At 43.6% G+C, this 23,433-nt stretch overlaps 5 protein-coding genes across 5 annotated transcripts in view; 2 read left to right on the forward strand and 3 right to left on the reverse strand.

Moving 5' to 3' along the window:
• LOC144715201 (F-box/RNI-like superfamily protein) overlaps positions 1-518 on the forward strand; it is a 2,326-nt gene extending 1,808 nt beyond the window's left edge. Inside the window, exon 4 of the mRNA XM_078590112.1 lies at positions 1-518. This exon is cut by the window's left edge and continues 978 nt beyond it. Coding sequence (XP_078446238.1) covers positions 1-387 — 387 coding nt within the window. The 3' untranslated portion in view covers positions 388-518.
• Positions 519-5,317: 4,799 nt separating this feature from the next.
• LOC144714812 (pentatricopeptide repeat-containing protein At3g57430, chloroplastic-like) lies at positions 5,318-6,796 on the reverse strand. Its single transcript, XM_078589608.1, has one exon. It carries the CDS (start codon positions 6,794-6,796, stop codon positions 5,318-5,320), a length of 1,479 nt encoding a protein of 492 aa, XP_078445734.1.
• Positions 6,797-7,054: 258 nt separating this feature from the next.
• On the reverse strand, positions 7,055-9,164 carry LOC144715078 (Zim17-type zinc finger protein). The gene is made up of 4 exons (XM_078589961.1): positions 8,941-9,164; positions 8,784-8,857; positions 8,449-8,703; positions 7,055-7,313 (listed from the first exon to the last, which is right to left on the reverse strand). Exons 1-4 carry the CDS (start codon positions 9,041-9,043, stop codon positions 7,158-7,160), a joined length of 588 nt encoding a protein of 195 aa, XP_078446087.1. The 5' UTR covers positions 9,044-9,164; the 3' UTR covers positions 7,055-7,157.
• A 2,927-nt stretch (positions 9,165-12,091) lies between these two features.
• LOC144714993 (Plasma-membrane choline transporter family protein) lies at positions 12,092-15,372 on the reverse strand. The gene is made up of 3 exons (XM_078589825.1): positions 14,253-15,372; positions 13,348-13,696; positions 12,092-12,549 (listed from the first exon to the last, which is right to left on the reverse strand). The coding sequence occupies exons 1-3, from the start codon at positions 15,290-15,292 to the stop codon at positions 12,286-12,288; spliced, it is 1,653 nt and encodes a 550-aa protein (XP_078445951.1). The 5' UTR covers positions 15,293-15,372; the 3' UTR covers positions 12,092-12,285.
• Positions 15,373-16,861: 1,489 nt separating this feature from the next.
• LOC144715077 (protein NUCLEAR FUSION DEFECTIVE 4-like) lies at positions 16,862-22,410 on the forward strand. The gene is made up of 3 exons (XM_078589960.1): positions 16,862-17,396; positions 19,261-20,066; positions 21,818-22,410. Exons 1-3 carry the CDS (start codon positions 17,082-17,084, stop codon positions 22,275-22,277), a joined length of 1,581 nt encoding a protein of 526 aa, XP_078446086.1. The 5' UTR covers positions 16,862-17,081; the 3' UTR covers positions 22,278-22,410.
• The last annotated feature ends 1,023 nt before the right edge of the window (positions 22,411-23,433 follow it).

Here is a 23,433-nt window from a genome sequence, read left to right on the forward strand (position 1 = left end):
ACGGAGCTCCGGCTGAGGGAGTGTACCCAGATTGGAGATGTGGCGGTGATGGCGCTTGCGTCGATGAGGATGGCAGGGGAATGGCTTGGGAGCACGCTGCGGCTGCTGGATTTGTACGAGTGCAGGGCTGTGACGGCGATGGCATTCAGGTGGTTCAAGAAGCCTTACTTTCCGAGGTTGCGGTGGCTTGGGTTGACCATGGGCTCCAATTGGGAGCTGGTGGAGGATCTGGTGAGGAGCCGCCCTCTCCTCAATGTGGCCTGCTCTGGGAAGGAGCTTGGTGGGGGGCTCTGGGAGGGAGGCTGCCATTGGTATGGACACCCTGAGGAGTTTGATCAGGGGATGGAGCTGGAGGAGGAAGAAGAAAGTGGGGATGATCTTATTTAGGTGGGATCCCCTGTCACTTTCTCTGAAGGTAGGTGTTTACTAAGAAGATCATTGTAGATTGTTAGTTGTTTAACTAACTGGTTGATGTGAATTTCAACGACAATCCCTGCTTCAAAGTATTTCTTTAATCTTGTAGCTTAGTATGGAGTTGGGTTGGTGTAGACTGACTTGGCTCTACCAAGAGGGCAGGGCAGAGGTTGTGTTCAGTGCCATCATTGTCTAGATCAGATGATTGACCTAAGAAAATTTATCCACAAAAACTGTTCCGAAAAGAAATTAACTATTTTCTAATTCATATGTTATACTGTTCAAAGATTCCTTTAATTTTAAAAAGGAAAAGAAATGGCATGATTTTAAAAATGAAAAAAAAATGAAATGAATACTGTTAGAAGAAGGAAAACTGCATGAAAAGACCTTCGACTCTCATATCTTTCCTTCCCACTGCGACTGCCTTTTCTTCTCCCTCTTCTTCCTCATCTTCCTCTTTTTCCTCTTCTTCTTCCTTTTCATCCTCTTTTTTTTTCCTGAACGATTGGGATTTTTTAGTTCTATTTTTTATTTTAAAAGAAATACCATGTTTAGTCTTCTTCTTCTTGGACGGGGATATAGTAAGTGTTTATGTGACACCATTTTTAATCTTCTTGAGCATCTTCTTCTTATGATTACTGATATATGGGCATTTTTTAAATTTTATTTTTGCTTTTTTTAGGTGACCCCATTTTTGAATCTTCATTTTCTCCCTCTTCTCATTATTATTAATCCCTCTTCATTTTTTGATGTTCATTTTTATAAACATTAAAATGTTTTACCAATTCTCAATAAAATATTTAATGACAGCTTTAACTCATATTAATGTTTAAATTTCATTGATTCGAATATTTTATTTTTATACAGAGTAAAGCTAAAGTCTCAATCACAAAGTAAAAAGATTCAACTTACACCATGTCTATTATATAATTTTAGAACGGTTGTCTTCATTCTAATTCATAGCAAAATCAAGTTTTGCCAGTTTCATGAATTCATAGAACTTCTTATATGGTTATTTAAAACCCCAAAATTATATAGTACTTGGATATCAATTAATCATATTTTAAAATTTTCTAAATATTAATTAAAAAGTTAATTTGCAGTAATTATAGAAGTCGAACCACAATTCCAGCTCAACTCAACTCTCATGTCCTCTCGGTTTGGTTGGGTTATAAGACGAATCAATTGGGCTCATCACGACAAGTCAGAAGAACTCGAGTTTGGCACTACCCTAGTTGAGGACAGGTGTGACTTCCGATTAACCAGACCCAAAGTCGACCAGATCCCCCTGAATCACTTGATCTGATGAAGGTAGTAGACCCACTGGTCAGCTGGGTGGACCTAACATGACCTAGTAATTTATTCCAGAGTTGACCTAGTAATTTATTCCAAAATACACTTGTTCAGGCCTATGATCTATGTTATATAGGATACATATAGTTACATGAAAATTCAGAATACTCTGCGCTGGTCTGGCTCTGTATTGATCCTTTGCAGATGTAAGCGTATCACCAATTCTGAGACGGCAACCCCTTGGACTCTATTTCCTTGTGCATTAACTAAATGCGAAATATTTTTCCATATGCAGTTAAGGTTCATTGTCAATTTACAAATGTGTCTTCCCAAAGTTCAGATACTGAATATCACCTCACTTCAACTACTCATATTCATCGTTCACTCTTTTGTTATTATTGTTCTAGTATCACATAATTATATAACCGTGGTGTGATAAAATCATACCAAAGTGCCATAAAATTATTGAAATTGAAGTAAAAAGGCTCTCCATTGATTCTGCATTGGACCCCAATTGAGAATTCAGTAACATAGGAAGCTACTGTTTCCCGTTATCCTCACACATACTTTGATTTTAATATCCAAAGAAAATTGAATTAAATCCTGATATCTGTAAATTTTAAGGATATATTATGGCTACTGCGTAATATTAAATTATGTTTCCCGTGTGTTTCTATAACATTTGAATTAAGTGGTAATATTTGAAAATTAAAATATTCTTTTTAATTATTAGTACATAGGTTAATGAATATTTTTCAACAATTGAAAATGAAGTAACAGTTGGTCAAGATTGATGCCGAGCGTGCCAGAAATTTAGAAAATCATTGAGAGTGTTCTAGAAAGGAAAATTAGGTGCGATAATTCATTTTTGACAGAAACAGAAATTTTGGTCATGAACTGTGCAGAATCATAGATAAATGTTTCATAGAAAGTCAACCTAATATGGACTGATCCATTAGATTAATCACTGAGACCACCAACCTCCAAAATCATGGTAACCCATCAATTGAGGGGGAGTGTGGATCAGATATCACACTTTCTTCCTTAGGGTGAGCTTCGAGAGCAATGAAGATTATCCACCCACTCTTGCCTCGCCCAAACTCTAGGGTGTGATATATAAAGGTGTATTTGAAGAAAAGACTGCACCTTAGGACTCCTAATGTGCCTGCTTCTGATCCAAATTCAATAATGTCACCCAACTAACATTTTTCTCTCCCTAATCATTTGTGGCTGATGGAAGTAGATCCCTCTATCCTTGTCATCATTATGTTTCTCGCAAAACCTGTTTATTCCGTATCAAGTATACATCTCCAAAGAAGGGTCCATTAGGGTTCCTACAAATGTCACAGAGGCCATTCATGATCCAAATGGAAAAGCTGCAATGAAACAGATATAGGCCCTAACTAAGAATATAACTTGGTCCCTAGCCACTCCATTATCCTCGGGGAAGAAATCAGCAGACTATTGTTTGATTTTCATGGTAAAATATCAATAGAATGGGGACATACAGCTGGATAGAGTCTGCCCGTAGTTAATGGATATGTGCAACAGTACGGAATTGATGATGAGGAAACCTTTGCACATGAGACCGACTGGACGTTGAGAACGTGTTTCATCATGGACATTTGGAGGAAGAGATATGCATGGAGATTTCATCTGAATTCAAGAATGCTTGGATCATCACCTGGTCTGAAAATTAAATAAAGTTTTTTATGTAAAATTAACAGTATCCACTAGCCTGGTTTTGTGAATTGAGTACAGCCATAAAATCCTTGGAGAGGACCACACGTTGTTCATAAATTATACTATTAAGGGAAATTTCCATATTGCTAGTGTAAGTTGATGACATGATTCTGCCAAGGACAACACCAAAGAAATTCAGAAGCTAGATGAACACCTTTCTAAGGATTTTTGTAACTAAAAATATGTCCATATTAAAATGCATCTTTGGGACAGAGGTTGCCTTCTCTCCTCATGGAATCGTGATCTCACAATTAAGATGGGTTGGATCTATTTCAGGAAACTGGATTATTGGAAAGTAAACCAGCCCCTACATCGGTTGACCCCAACCACAATACAGATCTTGGAAAAGATAGTTCTCCAGTAAATAAAAATACCATCAAAGACTGGTCGGTAAACTAATATACTTGACCCATGCTTGACCAGGTTTTTCCTATGCGGACATATCATTTATTCAGTTCATGTAGGATCCAAGAAAAGTTTATGAAAGAGCTTTACATTGCATACTCAGATACCTGAAGGGTTACTAAGGACATTACATTACTCAGGACCTGAATTTTCCATCATCTCTCGTTTAGAAGGTAATATTGTCGATTGTCAATCAGGTCCTGACATTGTGCCTTCCTTGCCAGAAATCTCATATCCTGGAAAATCAAAAAGCAAGTTGTAGTCTCTAGGTGTAGAAAACAAGCAGGGCTTTGGACCTTGACCCTAGGCATTTGTGAAGTATTGTAGATCAAACATGTGTTGGATGACTTCTAGGTTCGTTGGACCAAGCCCATCATGCTGATGTGTGTCAACCAGTCTGTAATTGTAGTTGCTCAAAATCCAGTTCACCATGGCCACACCAAGCACATCAATATTAGCTGACACTTCATCCAAGAGTAATTGGAAAGCCGCACCATTGTACCGCTCATGTCAAATTTACAGAACGATGTGCCAATTTTGAAGCTTGGAGTGACAAGTATTCAGTCCGAAGCTTGCGGGGGAGTGTTAGACTTTATAAGTGCAAACCCCACACCAAAAGCCCATTTTATATTTTTACCCTTTCTTTCGTGGATTCAGCTATACATCATCAAATTCATCTGTTCCAAGATGACACACAATTTTAAAAAACCAAGACTCAAAATAACTGTCTAGAAAACTCCTCTTTATCAATAAACTCCAAGCATTGTAAATACTGCTCGAGGAGTTGTCTCTAATCTGGCCCTTTTTTGGATTCCAATATGCTTCGTGTTACAAAACTCCTCTTTTCTAGAAGCATCATTAAATTTTGCTTATTTGATCAAGGTAAAGGTTGAACAAGGTTTAGTCCAAGGCTGAGTCCACCAACATTAGGAGTTCACGTGGCATGGTCATTATCATCCTCAACGTTAATGCTCATTTCTCTCTCAACAAATGGCAAAAATACTACCCCCACTATGATCTTCATCATAATCACGATTCAGCTTCAGAATGTGAGCCTGAGCCCTGGCCCAGACTGGAGAAACTGGTGATCTCTAGTTTCATCACCACCATCACCACTTAACATTACCAGTAACATCACCTGTGGCATCATCACCATCCCATTATCTCTCAGTAGACCATCATCATGAAGCTTTCTGATGATGGTACTCACCAGTGCCCACCAACATCATACCATCACCCTCACCACAATTTTTTGGTCGTTGCTGTCGTTGTTGTTGAACCATCTTCTTTTTTTTCTTGCAGAGATGATACCCACTGATGTTCACCATTATTGCCACCACCATCATCATCATCTTATCATGACCACCATCAATTTGTCTGGATGATGATAATAATAATCAGCATCATCATCCTGACAACTTTTTTTGGTTCATTTCCAATGTTGCTGTTGAACCATCTTCCTCTAGTCTTGCAGAGATGATGCCCACAAATGTCCACCATCACCATCATCATCATCGTCATCATCATCATCCAGGCGAATTGTCTTCCCAAGGCTGTGCAGCACACCATAGATGTCCCAATTGTTGGGATGAGACTCATCTGCAACACCAAAACCATGGAGCAGACCTTCCACCTCAACCCAGCTACGCCCTGGCGTCCGCCTCACCCCTCTGTCCCTCATCATGGTCCTCACCCGGGCCGCTGCCTCGGCGCCGCCAGCACCCTCCCATGCCCTGGCCAGCGCCACATACCCACCACCGCAGCCGGGCTCGATCTCCACCACCCGCGTCGCCACCGCCGCCGCCGCCGCCTCCCCACAAGCGCCCATCACGGCCCGCCACCCCTCGGCACCGGCGGCCGACGCCGCCATCTCGGCGGCCTCGCGCAGGCAACCGGCCCGAGCCAGCAGGCCAGCCATGCAGCCATAATGGCCAGGCCATCTCTCCACGCCCATCTCCTCCATCTTCTCCCAGATCCTCTTTCCTTCCTCCACAAGGCCGGCGTGGGCGCAGGCGGAGAGCAGGCTGAGGAAGCAGATACCGTCCGGGCCGGGGCGGGGCATTCTCTCGAGCAGGGCCAGAGCCTCGCGGGCGAGCCCATGGGCGCCGTAGGCGCCCATCATGGCGCCACAGGCGGCCACCGATGGCTCGGGAATTCTGTCGAACACCTCCCGGGCAGGACCCAGGCGACCGCAGGCGGCGTACATGGTCACGAGCGCGCCGCCCAGCGCCGAGTCCGCCGGCAGCCCGCGCGTGACCGCCGCGGCGTGCGCCCACAGCCCGGCCCGCGCCGCCGCCAGCTTAGCGCACGCCGGCAGCGCCGCCACCAGCGTCACGTAGTCCGGCGGAACACCCGCCGCCTGCATCCGCCCAAGCAGCCCCAGCGCGGCCCCCCACCGCCCCCCCTTCGCCGCCCCCGCGATTATCGTGTTCCACGAGACGACGTCCCGGGCCGGCATCTCCTCGAACTGGCGGAGCGCCGCCGCCACGTCGCCGGCGCGGGAGTAGAGCGCCGCCAGCGCGTTGCCGACGTGGAGGTCGGCGGCGAGGCCGCGCTTGCAGGCCTCCGCGTGGACGGCGGCGCCGGCGGCGCCGCCGCTGCAGGAGGCGAGGAGGAAGGTGAAGGTGAAGCCGTTGGGGGCGGCGGCGGCGGCGCGGCGCATGGTGACGTAGGCGGAGATGGCGTCATCGGACGGGACGGCGCGGATGAGGACGTTCCAGAGGACGGTGTCGTGGGCGGCGGCGCCGTCGAAGGCGCGGCGGGCGTCGAGGGCGGCGGCGGGGGAGAGGGCGGCGTAGAGAGAGACCAGCTTGGCGGCGAGGAAGGGGTTCGCGGCCAGGCCCGCCGCCGCGATCCGCCCGTGGATCTGCCGGAGCCGCCGCAGGCTCGCGCAGCCCCGCAGCAGCCCCGCGTAGTCGTACGAGTTCATTCCATACCCCATTTTTCCAACGCTTAGAATGACTATAGTATTAAATTTAAAATTTTCACATTTTATCCGAAAAATGGTTAAAGATCATCCGCCCTCTTCTTTGTCTGTTCACTTGCTCTATTTCTTTGAATTCAACCCAATTTCTTTGAATTTCACTTGTTTACACTTCCGTGATGCAATGTCCATAGTCAGGTTCCCAGGGTGAAGATGAAGAGTTCTCTCCATTCAAAAATCCAAAGGTGGGGGTTTTATAGACATACCCTTTTGAAGTAAGCAGGAAAGTTTAAATTTTTTATTATATTTACTTCGAGATCGAGCAGAGATATTTACATACCGGTATTAGAGATTACAAGTACGATGATCATGATCATGATCAGGGACGTGGGAAGAGATCGTCGTCGTCGTGGGCGGGGAGATCAGGGGATGGAGCATCGCCATTGGGTTGGAATTGGGGATTGACGTAGCAGTTCATCCCCTCGAACAAGTTGAGATTGTCCACCAGCTTGTGGAACACGAGACAGCCGCAGCACTGAGGAAGAACAAAGAAGAAGAAGAAACATAAAGATCGTGTAGAAGAATTTAGAAGAATATTGATGAATCAGGAAGAGGAGAAGAATTTGAAGAAGCAGGAGGAGAATTTAGAAGAAAAAGAGGATTTTAGAAGAATATAGGAGTAGAACGAAACCAGGAAGAGGAGGATGAACTGGAAGAAGAAGCAGGGGAAGAGTGCGGGAGAATTAGAAGAAAATGAAATTTCTGGAAGATATGTAGGAGCAGAAAGCATCTGGAGGAAACGAAGCTTGAAGAAGATGAAAAAGAAGAAATGGAAACTCGAAAAGAATCTAGAGGAATCAAGAAAAAGAATGAGAACATAGAAAAAGGAAAGAACAAGAAGAAAAACCTCGGATGATCTAGAAAAACAAGAAGAATAGGAGAATCTAGAAGAAGAACGGAAGAACAAGAAGAAAAACCTTGGAAGATCTAGCAACAGAAGCAGAAGAAGACGAAATAAATCATGAAGAATCAAGAAAAAGAAGAAGAAAAGGCGAATCTAGATGAAGAACGGAAGAACAAGAAGAAAAATATTGAAAGATCTAGCAAAAGAAGCAGAAGGAGATGAAATAAATCATTAAGAATCTAGAAAAAGAAGCAGAAAAAGATGAAATAAATCATGAAGAATCTAGAAACAGAAGCAGAAGAGGATGAAATAAATCATGAAGAATCTAGAAACAGAAGCAGAAAAAGATGAAATAAATTATGAAGAATCTAGAAACAGAAGCAGAAGAGGATGAAATAAATCATGAAGAATCTAGAAACAGAAGCAGAAAAAGATGAAATAAATTATGAAGAATCTAGAAACAGAAGCAGAAGAGGATGAAATAAATCATGAAGAATCTAGAAACAGAAGCAGAAAAAGATGAAATAAATTATGAAGAATCTAGAAACAGAAGCAGAAGAAGATGAAATAAATCATGAAGAATCTAGAAAAAGATGCAGAAGAAGATGAAATAAATCATGAAGAATCTAGCAAAAGAAGCAGAAGAAGATGAAATAAATCATGAAGAATCTAGCAAAAGAAGCAGAAGAAGAAGAAATAAATCAAGAAGAATCTAGAAGAAGAACAACAACAAACTAGAACAATCTAGAAGGAGGAGGAGAAGAACCTGGACGAACACGGTGCCGTCGGTGTAGGCGTGGGGGTTGATCGCGCGGGTGGTGCGCTGGCCGCAGACGTTGCAGCTGAAGGCGACGAGCATCCGCCGGCGAGGAGACCTCGTGAACAGCGACCAAGGCCCGGCCGCCGCGCCTCGACTCTCGAGGCCCTCCCCGGCCGCAGGCGCGGGCGGGCCTTCCATTCCCGAGCCGGTGGTCCAACCACCGCCCGTCGCCGCGCTCAGAACCATCCCCATCGCCGCGTCCTGCTCGGATCGGACCACGATTAGGGCTCCACGATCAAGCAAATCGCGATATCAAAAACGCCATCAGACGGATCGATCACCTTGGAAAATGGCGCGATCGCACCGCAGTCCCCCAGAATCGGAACCAGATTTCCGCTGCACACATCATCCTGACCTGAATCAAGACGAAATCTCAAGAAAAGTTCGAGAATTTGCTGAGGATTTCGCAGAATTCGAGCGGAAAGGGGATGGATCGACCTGTGTTGGACGCCATGATCAGATTACGGCGGGATCGGGAGGTTCTTGATCGACGCGTCGGAGAGAAGGCGGGGAGATGAGCGAAGGCTGCGGCTGCGTTCATGGCGATCGATCTTGCGGTGGTCTCGAGGAAGATGATTGCAGAGGAAGTATCTCGATTCGACGACGAGGATTCAGACCATGAACTGGATTTGTATGGTTATGAATTAAAAGGTTTGAATGTAGGCTTATATCTTCGCTCTTATTAATCCGTCGTGTATATTAAGGTTTTTTAGATATTTATATCTTTTTTTTTGGCGTTTGAATTATTCTCTCTATCCTTGTCTCTCTCTATATATGTCTTCCCCACTCCCTCCCTCGTCTCTCTCTATCTCTCTCTCTCTCCTCTCCCTGTCCTCTCCCTCTCTCCTCTCCCTCTCACTCTCTCCCTCTCTCTCACTCCTCTCTCTCTCATTCTCTTTCCCTCTCTTTCTCTCCCTCTCTCTTTCTCTTTCTCTTTCTATCTCCCTCTCTCTGTCTTTATCTCTCCCTCTCTCTTTCTCTTTCTCTCTCCCTCTCTCTCTCATTCTCTCTCCCTCTCTCTTTCTCTTTCTCTCTCCCTCTCTCTGTCTTTATCTCTCCCTCTCTCTTTCTCTTTCTATCTCCCTCTCTCTGTCTTTATCTCTCCCTCTCTCTTTCTCTTTCTCTCTCCCTCTCTATCTCACTCCCTCTCTTCCTCTTTCTTTCTCTCTCTCCCTCCCTCTCTATCTCACTCTACCTTCCTCACAGTCTCCTGTCTCCCTCTCTCCATCTTTCTCTCTTTCTCTCTCTCCCTCCCCCTCTCTCTATCTCTCTCCCTCCCTCTCTCTCTGTGTCTTTATATCTCCCTCTCCCTCTCCCTCTCTCCCTCTCTCTCTGTATTTATCTCTCCCTCTCTCTTTCTCCCTCTCTCTCTCTCTGTCTTTATCTCTCCCACTCTCTCTTTAACCCTCTCTCCCTCTCTCTCTGTCTTTATCTCTCCCTCAGTCCCTCTCTCTTTCTCCCTCTCTGTCTTTACCTCTCCCTCTCTCTTTCTCTTTCTCTCTCCCTCTCTCCCTCACTCCCTCTCTTCCTCTTTCTCTCTCTCCCTCCCCCAATATCTCAGTCTCCCTTTCTCACACTAACCTGTCTCCCTCCCTCTCTCTGACTCCCTCTCTCTTCATATTTCTCTCTCCCTCCCTCTCTCCCTCCCTCTCTATCTCACTCTCCCTTTCTCAGACTCTCCCTCTCTCCCTCCCTCTCTATTTCACTCTTACTTTCTCACACTCTCCCTCTCTATCTCACTCTCCCTTTCTCACACTCTCCCTCTCTACCTCTCTCTCTATCTTACTCTCGTTTTCTCACACTCTCGCTCTTCCCTTCACTCTCCCTTTCTCACACTCTGCCTCTCTCCCACCCTCAGTATCTCCCTCTCCCTGTCTCCTCTCCTCTCTATCTGACTCTCCCTCTCTCTCCCTCATTTCTTAATACTTTATACTTTTTTACAGAATATAATTTATAAATTAAACTGTGAATAAATAACCCATATTTTTTACTAATTCATAACAAGATCAGAAGGTATATGAAAGATAATTTGATGGAAACCTATTCATATAAACCACCATAGAACTTCAGAGATTATTTGGAAATGTGAATGTGAAATGTGATATGGATGTTATTCTATTCTATCTCAAAAAATATGGTGCTAACTGTGACATTCGGATCAGCTGATAACTTCACTTTATTGATAATGATCTATGTTGATATTTTTTCCGAATGATCGTGCAAAGATAAATGTGTCTGTTTAATAAAATATTATTGATGCTCAGTGGATGACAATGACCTATCATTATCTTCCACATGGTAAGATATTTTGAAATACGGTTAGACAGAATTTTATTGAAAATATTTTTGGCCTTTATAGGTGCCATTTTACATGCTAGGAAGTCCATCAATATTCTAGTTTCAAGCATATTCTGAAAGTTTAAGATATGCATATACAGTTCATGGACAAACTACAAAAGAACTTCTCTGTTTTACCAGCACCAAAGAACTATATTTTGTTTACTAAATACATTATCATTTTAAACAATAAAACACATATTTATCTTGTATAAGAAAAAATAGGTAACCAAATGATGTGAGAAATGAAAATGGGGAATAAACTTGTGAATTTTGAGCCATATGGAACTGCATGATCAAAGACGCATGAAAATTAGACTTTTACTTTGGATAAACTCCTAATTACTTAATTAAATGAAATCTATCATGGAAAACGCAAACACCATATTTAATGAGAAATGAAGCACTATATTCTCATAGTATTCTGCATTGAAGGTTCTGGAGTGAATAAAAAAGCTTAACAAAACTTGTTCAATCATCAACGTGTTTTGGTTTTAGTTTAAAGGTCTGATTTGATATATATTGACTAAACTCTGCACAAGTGGATTCAATTGTCAACATGTTTTGGTTTTAGTTTTAGTTTTAGTTTAAAGGTCTAATTTGATTCATATTTACTCTGCTGCACTAATATAGTATCAGAACATCGATTGTCAGAAAAACAGTTTTGATTTGTGGCAAGGCAGGCAAAACAGGTTGTATAGATGCTTTGAAAATGTACTTCGATCAGCCCCCCACAACTTATGCCATTGTTGATCTCAAGAGGTATTTATTCAAGTTAAATACAAATTTTGTGGTGCCTATATTAATTGTACAAGTTACTTATGTTCAAAATGTATTAATATCATTTATAAATGTGTATTTAATTTGTGGACATTCTTACTCTTTAAACATTAGCCTTTGATAGACTCGTGAGAGATAAAAGCAACATTTTAACCGCCATAATTTGTTGAAAGATAATACAACACCCTCAAATCAAATTACAGAATAGGTTGAGATACCAAGAGCTTTGAAGTGTTCTTCCAGTGTGTAACGCTACACTAGACTCATTCAAAACATCTAAAATGTTTAAAAATCATAAAATCATCAAATTAAATGATATCCTCCTAGGCCATTCTAAGGACTAGTGTCATGCTCTTTGGATGCCTTCCATGAAACAATAAATGCACAACCATTAGAAAATACTCTATTCATTTGCTTTGTTATCATGATGCAAATGAATCAATACCTTTTTAAAGGCCTCCCATCAAGTCAATTTGAACACAAACCATGGTCATTTTTTCCAGCAATTTTCCCAATGAAAGAGGAGAACCAAAGTGTAATAAATAATAGACACTGGGTGAGTACTTCACCTCTTCTTCTCTCAATTTCTCAGGCAGCAGGGGGGGGGGGGTCGGGAAGAATTAAACAAGGATGACAAGAGAGATCGGCTTGTACAAGATGAAGAGATCAAGCAAGAAGAGGAGCTCTGGAAGGAAGACCGGAGGCGTTGCTGCGACTGACGGGGAGGAGCACGTACACAGAGTGAACATCCTGCTTGGAAACTTCTCTTTTGTCTCTGTCAATGGCGAAGCACACGTAAACCGTGTCGATTACCTCGTCCAAGACGTGGATCAGAAACCCTAACGCCGCCATTAGCACCAGAAACGAAGATCCCGCCACCAAATATGAGCCCTCGCCCAGCGATTTCGATGTCCTCAGAATCGCCCACGCCTGAATCGATGATCCATAGTCAGAAGACCCAAGGTTTGCGCATTATTTTCATGAATCTCCGGGTTTTGATTTCGGGGTTCTTTTTGGTTTTGAATTTCCATTTTGGTATTGAATTGTTCGTTGTATCTTGAGTTCTTCTTGTTTCATTCATTTAGAGCGAATTTTTTCTCCTCTGATGTATGAAAGTGGATGATATTGCACAGATTATCCGATTTCTGCTATGATAGACAGAAAGATAAGTTCAGAAAACAGCATTCTGGTCAAAATTTTCCAGCTGAATGAGATTAGCTGTTCAGAAGATAAAAAATAAGTGTTTTAATGATGCCAAAGTCTAATCTTAAGGCCAATTAAAATTCGTCCTGGAGTGACGATGACGAAATCGTCATTGTCATCATGCTTGCCGATGAGTGTTGACGAAGACTTCGTCGTCAAACCCTAAACCCTAAAACCTAAACCCATCTGCTGCTACAAAGGGTTTTAGTTCACCACACTGACTAATTCGTCGTCGTCAACAAGATTTTCCTGAGAAATGAGGAATTCGTCATCGGCATCATGCACACAGTTGAGAGACGATGACGAAGACGACTTCGTCATCCTGATGAAAAAAAAAAAGATGAGATCACAGTAGCAGCAGACGAATGACAATGACGACGAAGAATTCCTCATTGCCATGCGAGTGCAAACGAATGACGAGGACGATGACGACTCGCCTGGAGTGATGGTTAAACTTATGCATGAATAAGTTAGCATGCAAAGATGAAGATCATCCTACTTAATGAAGGATAAAATGGCACTCACCACTGTGGCATAGACTGCAGATAGAACGAAACTGACGCCTATAAGGATGCGGGTGGAGACGGTCTCGACGAAGACGGTGGAAAGAAGGTTGCGCTTGAGGAGTTCATAGGCCATGTTTGCTGAAGAACAGTAGGCTTCTCCAGTGATGGCAGCGAAATTGATGGTGAACTTGTTGACGAAATGGATTGCAGAGAGGAGAAAGTTGGCACAACATTGAAGCATCATTTGCACGCCGCTGCGTGGCCCGTTATCGTCTTCGGCGCTGTCAACGATGGCGCGGATGACACGTATGCCGGCCATCACCAATCCGGAGAAGCATACGGTGCCAAAGGACGGACCAAAGGCATTTCTGCAGGAGAATTAGAGTAAAAAGTGGTCATGTAATCTGTTTATTATAGAAAAAAAGAGAATTTTTGTGGATCATAGAATGCATCTGTTCAGTTTTTGTTCTATCCTAGCCACAAATTAGGTTGACTTAAGTTGTTTAAGAGATGTCATTTCAACTTGCAGTAGATTTGTTTTCTTTAAGAACTTGCAGCAGAGATGTTAGCAACTGTTTCCAAGAGGGCCATTGTAGAGAACGCATCGTCGTCGTCATCCACATTTAGCTTGAACGACACGAATTATTCAGAAATCAAAGTCAATTTCCTCGTTGATAATAAGGAATTTGACTTTTCCAGTCTGTCCACATGGGGCAGACAATATTATGAAAATTTTGGGGTTTATGAGAACCTAATGTTTAAGAATAGCGGGTAAAACCAATATCAGAGATACAGCAGAGAGAAGATAGACATGCAATTTTAGATTAAAAACCTAAAATACAAGAACCCCAGTAAGAACAATCACTCCAACCACAGCATAATCTTATTATAATTCAGCAGATTTCAATCAGAATTACGGATTACCTCAATGAATATCGTATCATTCTCCTTGGTCTGTCTTCATCGGAGGAGAAATACCAGTTGGCGATTGTTCCGCTGACAACATAAACGTGAGCTTCGATGATCACTGTCAACGTCCACAGCATTGTGATTATTGCAAGAACATAATAGGCAGGCACCCATCTCTGCTGCTTCCAATCGCAGAAAAAATATCCTTGGCTTGATTTCCTGGGCACAATCTTCCCATTCTGGCTTGCAAAAACCAAGAAAATCACCAGCAAAAAACAGTAGAACAGCAGCACCAAGAACAGCAATGGAAGCACGGAGAGAAGCCCCAAATTCTTCGAGAGCGCATCAGCAGCAATTCCCACAATTCTGCTCGTCAGCTCGACGCGATGCCAATTGACAACGACGATCCAAGCCACCGCGCCCACCAAGATGAACACGAAGATCAACACCAGAATTCGATAAGGAAGAGGAAACGCTTCTCGGCAGGCCGTCCTCAGCGTGCAAACGACGAACCAGTACGTGTTAAGCAGCGCGGGGATGAGCACGAAGAACGGGATCGAAGCGTAGAATACTTGCTTGGAGTAGTTCTTCAGAAGCCAGAGGAGGAGGAGGACGATTGGGAAGCAGAGTACGATCGTGATCGAAAGAGTCCAGGCGAGATCCTGCACCTGGCGGGAAGAAGAGCGCAGACGAAGATCGAAGGAGTGAGAATTAGGATCGGAGAAGGATTGATTAACGGGGATGACGCAGGAGGAAGAATTGGGATCGAAGGAGAAAGCGGAGACTCGGGAGAAATCGGGGTTTCGGAGGAAAATTGAGCAGATTCCGAAGGCGAAGGTGGCGAGGAAGAGGAAGAGGAAGAGGATGAGGAAGGGAAGGTCTTTGAAGCGGCGAGGGCCTGCGAGGAAGGAAATTGGGGGGTAGTGTTGTTGCGATTGATCGTCGATTTGGGGAAAATCGGCGGGCGGTGGGAATTTGAAGAGTAGCGGCTGCGTCGAGTCGTCCGCCATTGGAGATGGCTTTCCGCCATCGCCGCTGACCTCTCCGCCTTCCATTGGAGCGCTTCCGAGCTCGAGGAATTCAGCCCTTTCGATCTCTGTAGCTGATCTTCGCAGACGACGGGAGGAAGAAGACGATGGCTTAGATTACGCTAAAACCCTTCGTTTATTACGTTATTGCAAAAACGGTCAGAAGAAAATAAAAGGGTGTTATTGTCTTTTCCCCATCGTAATGGATAATACCAGCCATGGACGATTTTTTTTAATGTTGTTTTTTTTTTCTGATAAGGCCGAGAGAGAAAGAAAAAGGGTATTAATGTTTCACTGGAGCCGATATCAACACAACACCATTGGACATGCTTATTTATTTCATGACCTGGTTTCATTAATGGAATTTTTTTATGTATATAGTGAGGGTTACGAAGTAAATCATTCTTGTTTAGGCAGTTTATATCATCCATACATTGTGTTTTACTCTAAGATCTAAATTCTTCCATGTTTCAGCAGTAGCATATTGTTCTATGGAGCTAAGTCTCGTAGTGCTAATTATTTATCAGAAATAAGTAAAAAAATAAAATTCCCTCGGGCTCACTTAATCTCTTTTTCATGGGCTCATATCTTTGCAGCAAAGGAATGGGAAGTATTTTTTCAGTTTCATGAATGTTCCAGGAAAAGTTTCTAAGTACTTTCTTTGTCGCTTGATCCAATAACCTTCTGTTAGATATAGGCTATTGACAAATAAATACCGAAAATTCTCGGATTGAGTATTAGAACAAAAAGATCTATTACATAATGAACTATTGGTACTAGACCATCGATAAATCAACAATTTGAAGTGCTTTATCTTTTCTGTATGATAACATAGGTCATGGATGATCTTGTCACTTAAAAAATAAGCCTTTTTAATCTGACTTTCCTGATTGAGTTAATGGGACAAGATTAGACAGATAATGTTAGTAATATCTTTTTCCGTGTGGTTAGGGGGTAATACCGTCGCACGCGGCGAATTTATGATTATTTTGCTTATAAATGTATGTTTTTAAATCTGAATTTCTAGATGAAGCTTATTGATCAAGATAAAAAAGAAAAGGTTATCGATGTTCAAGGGCCTGGCGTAGAAAATAGACGATGATGTTCACTTAAAACAAACTTTTTTTTTAATCTTCTTTCTTGATTGCGTTAATGGGCTGAGCTAAAACAAGAAAAGGCTATTAATGTCTTTTCCACGAGATTGAGTTAAAAATAAATAACGTTAAGCAGATTTTCTAGACTGAGTTAGTAGGCCGAGATAAAAAAGGAAAAAAAAGGTATTACTAGACAATATTTTCACTTAAAAACAAACCCTTTGAATCAGTTAACGGCCCGAGAGGGGGACGTAATGGGCCCGTTCTATACTGTACACTATGCTTATGGCCATAGATTCTAGAGTCGTACTATTCGATTCCCCAAATGAAAAAAATAAGAGGGGCTTTTCCGCAAAACTCCCCCCACAAAATACGACCCTCTCTCGCTCTACGACACGCGTCATCACTTACCATCGTTGAGCTCTCCCTCTCTCTTCCCACGCGCGTCTTATTCTCTCTCTCTCTTCTTTCTCTCTCTATCTGTCTCTCTCTGTCTCCGGTCCCCTCTCTCTCTATCTGTCTCTTTGGGGGGGGGAGCTGTGGGAAGAGAGAGAAAGGGGAGAAGGGTCGTTATCGCCGTCGTCTTCTTCGGCCGGGATCCCGCTCTTCTCTTCTTATTGGCGGCCCTTCTTCTTCTTCGCGCTCTCAGCAGAGGCAGAGTTAGAGGGAGAGGTAGAGTAAGAGAGAGAAAGAAGAGAGAGAAGGAAGAGAAAGAGAGGGAGATGGGGAGGGGGATGGCGATGAAGTGGCTGGGGCTGGTGACGGCGGTGTGGGTTCAGTCGATATCGGGGAATAATTACACGTTTTCGAACTATTCGGACGCGCTGAAGACTCTGATGGGGTTGTCGCAGACGGAATTGAACAATCTGTCGGTGGCCAAGGACGTGGGGAAGGCGTTCGGGATATTGGCCGGGCTGGCCTCCGACAAGTTGCCCACGTTTGCGATCCTGTTGATCGGCTCGCTCGAGGGATTTCTGGGCTATGGCGTGCAGTGGCTCGTCGTCCGCGGCTCTATTCAGCCGCTTCCTTACTGGCAGGTTCGTCGATTTGGGGGTTTTGAGTTTTTGTTCTTGGTTCTCTTTTCTCTCTCTCTCTCTCTCTCTCTCTCTCTCTCTCTCTCTCTCTCTCTCTCTCTACTGTTTCTTCTCTTTCTTCTCTCTCTTCCCTCTATTCTCTTTCTGTGTCTCTCTCTTCTCTTTCTTCATCTTTCTCATCTCTCTCTTTGTCTTTCTCATCTCTCTCTTTTCTCTCTTATCTTTCTTATCTCTTCATCTTTCTCTTCTCTTGCTTCATCTTTCTCATCTCTCTCTTATCTTTCTTCTCTCTTCATCTTTCTCTTCTCTCTCTTATCTTTCTTATCTCTTCATCTTTCTCTTCTCCTTCTGCTGTCTTCATCTTTCTCATCTCTCTCTTCTCTCTCTTATCTTTCTCGTCTCTCTCTCTCTCTCTCTTCACTTTCTGCTCTCTTCTCTTGATGTCCCTCTTTCTCTCTCTGGTTCTCTTGCTTCTCTCTATTCTCTCCCTTTTCTTGCTGTTTCTCTCATCTCTCTCTCTCCCTTTTCTTGCTGTCTCTCTCATATCTCTCTCTGTCTCTCTCTTTTCTTGCTGTCTCTCTCTTCTCTTGCTGTCTCTCTATTTTCTCTCTGTCTCTCTCTTCTCGTGCTGTCTCTCTCTTTTCTCTCTGTCTCTCTCTTCTCTTGCTGTCTCTCTCTTTTCTCTCTGTCTCTCTCTTCTCTTGCTGTCTCTCTTTTCTCTGTCTTTCTCCTCTGTTTTCCCTCGTCTCTCTCTCTCTTCTCTGTCTCTCTCTTCTCTCTCTTCGTCGGCGTGCTTTTCATGAGGGAGTTTATCTTCGTAGGCGTGCATTTCTAAAATTATCTTTCCTTCTCTCTGACCTCTCCTCTCCATCTAAAACTCTCTTCGCGGGCGTGCCGTTCTAGAGGAGTATCTCTCTCCCAACGTGTTCCTCTTTCTTTACGAATTTCTCTCTCTCTCTCTATCACAAAGTCAACTCATCTTCAATATTGCTTTTTTCAGATCTCTCCCCCTCTCTCTTTCGATCTTTTCCCATCTCTTTCACCAAATCAGTTCCTCTTCAATCAACGGTCGTCCAAATCTCTCTCTCTCTCCCTACAGCTCCTTCTACGATAATCAGCGATAGAGATTTTCGCAAAGTGTTCCTCTTCCATTTAGAATTTCTCTCTCTCTCTACAGCTCATTCTACAATAATCAGCAAGAGGGATTAACGCAAAGTGTTCCTCTTTCTTTTGGAATTTCTCTCTCTCTCTCTCTACAGCTCATTCTACGATAATCAGCGATAGAGATTTTCGCAAAGTGTTCCTCTTTCTTTTGGAATTTCTCTCTCTCTACAGCTCATTCTACAATAATCAGCAAGAGGGATTAACGCAAAGTGTTCCTCTTTCTTTTGGAATTTCTCTCTCTCTCTACAGCTCATTCTACAATAATCAGCAAGAGGGAGTAACGCCAAGTGTTCCTCTTTCTTTAGGAATCTCTCTCTCTGTCTCTCTCTACATCTCATTCTACGATAATTAGCGATAGAGACCATCGTAAAGTGTTCCTATTTCTTTAGGAATTTCTCTCTCTCTCTCTGTACAGCTCATTCTACGATAACCAGCGATAGAGACTACCGCAAAGTGTTCCTCTTTCCGTAGGAATCTCTCCCTCTCTCTCTCACAAAGTCTACTCATCTTCAATATTCGCACCAAATGGCCCGTCCATCTCCCCCCCTCTCTCTTTCGATCTTTTTCCAATCTCTCTCACAAAGTCAATTCCTCCTCAATCAACGCGCATCCGAATCTCTCCTTCTCTCGCTACAGCGAAAGAGATGGCGGCCTAATTTTTCTAAAAAAACAAGGAAAAATAATCTGGGATTTGGGCGTGCAGATGTGCGTATTCCTCTGCATGGGAGGGAACAGCACGACGTGGATGAACACGGCGGTGCTGGTAACGTGCATACGGAACTTCCGGCGGAGCCGCGGCCCCATCTCCGGCATTCTCAAAGGCTACGTGGGCCTGAGCACCGCCATCTTCACCGACCTCTGCGCCGCGCTCTTCTCCAGCAGCCCTTCTTCCTTCCTCCTCCTCCTCTCTCTCGCGCCCGCCGCGGTCTGCTCCACCGCCATGCTCTTCCTCCGCGAAGTCCCCCGCAACGACGACGAACCCAGTGCCCACGACGACGACGAGGAGGCCTTCTTCTTCTCTCTGATCAACGCCGTCGCCGTCGTCATCGCGGTTTATCTCCTCGCGTTTGATCTTTCGGGGAGGCACGGCCGCGCGCTGTCGGTGGCGTTCGCGGCGGGGCTGCTGCTTCTGCTGGCGGCGCCGCTGCTCATTCCTTTGTATTTGTGGGCGGCGCCGGCGAAGGAGGCGGCGGCGCTGTCGGAGGAGGCGGCGGCGCCGCTCTTGGCTGGCGGCGGGGAGAGAGAGGCGGTGGCGGTGGTGGGGAGAGAGGAGGGGTTGCGGATTGGGGATGAGCATACGGTGATGGAGGCGGCGCGGTCGCCGGATTTTTGGCTGTTGTTTGTGTCGTTTCTTTGCGGCGTGGGGACGGGGCTGACGGTGATGAACAATTTGGGGCAGATTGGGCTCGCCATGGGCGTCGTTGATGTGTCCATCTTCGTCTCCCTGACGAGCATCTTCGGCTTCTTCGGCCGTATCGCCTCCGGTTTCATCTCCGAGCACTATCTCAGGTTTGTTTTTTAACCAACACTCTTTTCGCTCGTTTTTTTTTTTTTCAAGGCCTAACCCTGGGTTTGATCTTGGCGTGTTAGTGGGTTTGGTTAGTTTAGCACTTTGTAGAACCCTGATCTTGCTGCTAGTGTTGGATAGTCTTCTTGTCTGGTTACTTAAACCCTATTCTTGCTGGTGTTAGATAGTGTTCTTGTCTGGTTACTTTTCCTTTAACCCTAATCTTGCTGCTAATGTTGGATTGTCTTCTTGTCTCGTTACTTTTCCTTAAACCCTAATCTTGTTGCTAGTGTTGGATTGTCTTCTTCTCTCGTTACTTTGCCTTAAACCCTAATCTTGTTGCTAGTGTTGGATTGTCTTCTTGTCTCGTTACTTTTCCTTAAACCCGAATCTTGTTGCTAGTGTTGGATTGTCTTCTTGCCTGGTTACTTTTCCTTAAACCCTAATCTTGTTGCTAGTGTTGGATTGTCTTCTTGTCTCGTTACTTTTCCTTAAACCCTAATCTTGTTGCTAGTGTTGGATTGTCTTCTTGTCTCGTTACTTTTCCTTAAACCCTAATCTTGTTGCTAGTGTTGGATTGTCTTCTTGTCTGGTTACTTTTCCTTAAACCCTTATCTTGTTGCTAGTGTTGGACGGTCTTCTTGTCTGGTTACTTTTCCTTAAACACTATTCTTGCTTTCCTTAAACCCTCATTTTGCTAGTGTTAGATTGTCTTACTATATAGTTACTTTCCTTAAACCCTCATTTTGCTAGTGTTAGATTGTCTTACTATATAGTTACTTTCCTTAAACCCTCATTTTGCTAGTGTTAGATTGTCTCAGTATATAGTTACTTTCCTTAAACCCTCATTTTGCTAGTGTTAGATTGTCTTCCTATCTAGTTACTTCCCTTAAACCCTCACCTTTCTAGTATCAGATTATCTTCTTATCTAATCTAATAATCTTTGGGATTTTTTACTGTTCTTTTGAAGCTGTTTTTGCTCGGGTTACCTGGCAATTCGTAAAAGCCCAATATCGCTACTGTTACATTATCTTCTGATCTTAGTTACTGTCCTTGAACCCTAACCCTAACTTTTTCATATGAGATTTCCCTCGGTTCTTCTGTTCTTCGATTCTTCTGTTATTCATATGAGAGTTTCCTCGGTTCTTCTGTTCTTCGGTTCTTCTGTTATTCATATGAGAGTTTCCTCTGTTCTTCTGTCATCCAAACCTTGACCGTAAATCTCTAATCTCTGCAAGTATTCGATAGTCTTTCTAATCTACTCACGTTTCCCGAACCCTAACCCTAACCCTAATCTCCGATAACTTCCTCTCTTGGCAGGAAGTTGGGATAATTTCTTGTGAACCTGTTTATGGTTTCCTGGCCATTCGTAAAACCCCTATCTCTATACTTCTAGATTATCTTCTGATCTTAGTTACTTTCCTTGAACCCTAACCCTATCCCTATCATATGAGAGTTTCCTCGGTTCTTCTGTCATCCAAACCTTGACCGTAAATCTCTAATCCTGCAAGTATTCGATAGTCTTTTTAATCTACTCACATTTCTCGAACCCTATCCCTAACCCTATCCCTATCATATGAGAGTTTCCTCGTTTCTTCTGTTATTCGTATGATTATTTCCTCGGTTCTTCTGTCATCCAAACCTTGAACGTAAATCTCTAATCTCTGCAAGTATTCGATAATCTTTCTAATCTACTCACGTTTCCCGAACCCTAACCCTAACCCTTATCTCCGATAACTTCCTCTCTTGGCAGGAAGTCGGGCACGCCGAGGCCGGTGTGGAACGCGGTGGCGCAGGTGGTCATGGCGGTGGGTTACATGGTGATGGCGGCGGCGCCGCCGGGCTCGCTGTACGTGGGCTCGGCCGCGGTGGGGCTCTGCTACGGGGTCAGGCTGGCCGTGACGGTGGCCACGGCTTCGGAGCTCTTCGGACTTAGCCACTACGGGCTTATATACAACGTTATCATCCTCAACCTCCCGCTTGGCTCCTTCCTCTTCTCTGGCCTTCTCGCTGGAATTCTCTACGACGCCGAGGCCGCCAAGGACGGTGGCGCCGACGCTAAGTCCTGCGTTGGAGCTCACTGCTATCGCCTCGTCTTCATCGTTATGGCCTTTGCCTGCGTGCTGGGCTTCTTCTTGGACGTCCTCCTCGCCTTCCGTACGAAGAAACTCTACGCCAAAATTCATCATGCTCGTCGCAGCTCCAAAGCTTGAACGGCGATCGTTCATGGCCGTTGGTTTTATTGTTACGTTGATGCTCAGGAGTCGGGAAGTATCTTTCCTGCGCGGGTGGCCCGCGAATGCTTGGATTTCGCTTATTATTATAAGATTATTTTATTTTCTGTCAGGGTCCTGGCCTGAGTACGCGTAGTAAATGAATTGCATTAAATCTAATGATCACGTCTTAAATGTTCTTTTTTTAACGGGTCTGCACTTTTAGGTGGATAAACTTTGATTGATTGCATGAGAAATTGGTTGAAGCAGATCCCATCTCTTCCGCAAATTCAGGAAGGTCATTTTTTTTGGGAAACACTGATAGCTTTGTCAATAAAACCATTGAGATGGTACGAATACTTGGGATGCTAATGATACATTAAGCTTTGATTGATTGTCGGGAGAAATCGGTTAAAGTATATTCCATGTGAGTGGGTTCCCATCTCCCCTGCAAATTCAGGAAGGTCATTTTTTTGGGGAAACATTTACAGCTTAAGTTTAGAAAACCAATGAGATGAAATGAATACTTCGGATACTAATAATACATCATTCATATGCTCAAACTAGCACTGGAGTACTGATAGAGATCAATATGGTGCTTATTCTGTGTATTTTCTCCAGCTATAGTTTGGAACGACTTCAGCAAAATGTGTGTTCATTCGTGTAAGGCAAAGGAAAATTTCCAATGAATATCTTTTCACCGACCAAAATTAGTTGAAGCAATGTAACTTCTAAAGAATTTGAGATTAGCTAACTGGGAGATACAAACCAAGTCTTAATGCACCCAAAAACTGATTGAGAATTTGTCATGATCCTTGTCAAATATAATACAATTACTATATAAAAAATTGTATGACTATTTTTTTGGTATTTTATATGTAATTAGGTTAATGAAACTCTTGTTATTGGTTGTCTTGCTTAATGGAAACATTTTATATGTCTTGGTTGTCCTAAAACTGAAGTTGGAGATCACCAAGCTCCGTCGTCTAGTCTTTCCCCGCCACTTTTAAATGATTAGAATAATTCACAGAAACTCTTAATTTCAAGACAAGGGGATGAATCATACTTCTACGAGTGGATGCAAATCTTTTCGGGCACAATACACATACCCCCTCAAGTTAATGCGTAGATATCATGGATGTCCAAACTGCTCGGT

The sequence above is a fragment of the Wolffia australiana genome, chromosome 18, assembly GCF_029677425.1.
Source record: "Wolffia australiana isolate 7733 chromosome 18, ASM2967742v1".
NCBI lineage: Eukaryota > Viridiplantae > Streptophyta > Magnoliopsida > Alismatales > Araceae > Wolffia > Wolffia australiana.

Excerpts from the sequence above, each read along its gene's own strand:
- LOC144714812 (XM_078589608.1), bottom strand. The coding sequence starts at position 6,796 with ATGGGGTATGGAATGAACTCGTACGACTACGCGGGGCTGCTGCGGGGC.
- LOC144715078 (XM_078589961.1), bottom strand. The coding sequence starts at position 9,043 with ATGAACGCAGCCGCAGCCTTCGCTCATCTCCCCGCCTTCTCTCCGACG. Across the intron at positions 8,858-8,940 it reads GATCATGGCGTCCAACACAG|GTCAGGATGATGTGTGCAGC; the intron begins GTCGATCCATCC and ends GTCTTGATTCAG. Across the intron at positions 7,314-8,448 it reads ACGGCACCGTGTTCGTCCAG|TGCTGCGGCTGTCTCGTGTT; the intron begins GTTCTTCTCCTC and ends GTTCTTCCTCAG.
- LOC144714993 (XM_078589825.1), bottom strand. The coding sequence starts at position 15,292 with ATGGAAGGCGGAGAGGTCAGCGGCGATGGCGGAAAGCCATCTCCAATG. Across the intron at positions 13,697-14,252 it reads ATGATACGATATTCATTGAG|AAATGCCTTTGGTCCGTCCT; the intron begins GTAATCCGTAAT and ends ATTCTCCTGCAG. Across the intron at positions 12,550-13,347 it reads CTGCAGTCTATGCCACAGTG|GCGTGGGCGATTCTGAGGAC; the intron begins GTGAGTGCCATT and ends TCATCGATTCAG.
- LOC144715077 (XM_078589960.1), top strand. The coding sequence starts at position 17,082 with ATGGGGAGGGGGATGGCGATGAAGTGGCTGGGGCTGGTGACGGCGGTG. Across the intron at positions 17,397-19,260 it reads AGCCGCTTCCTTACTGGCAG|ATGTGCGTATTCCTCTGCAT; the intron begins GTTCGTCGATTT and ends TTGGGCGTGCAG. Across the intron at positions 20,067-21,817 it reads ATCTCCGAGCACTATCTCAG|GAAGTCGGGCACGCCGAGGC; the intron begins GTTTGTTTTTTA and ends CTCTCTTGGCAG.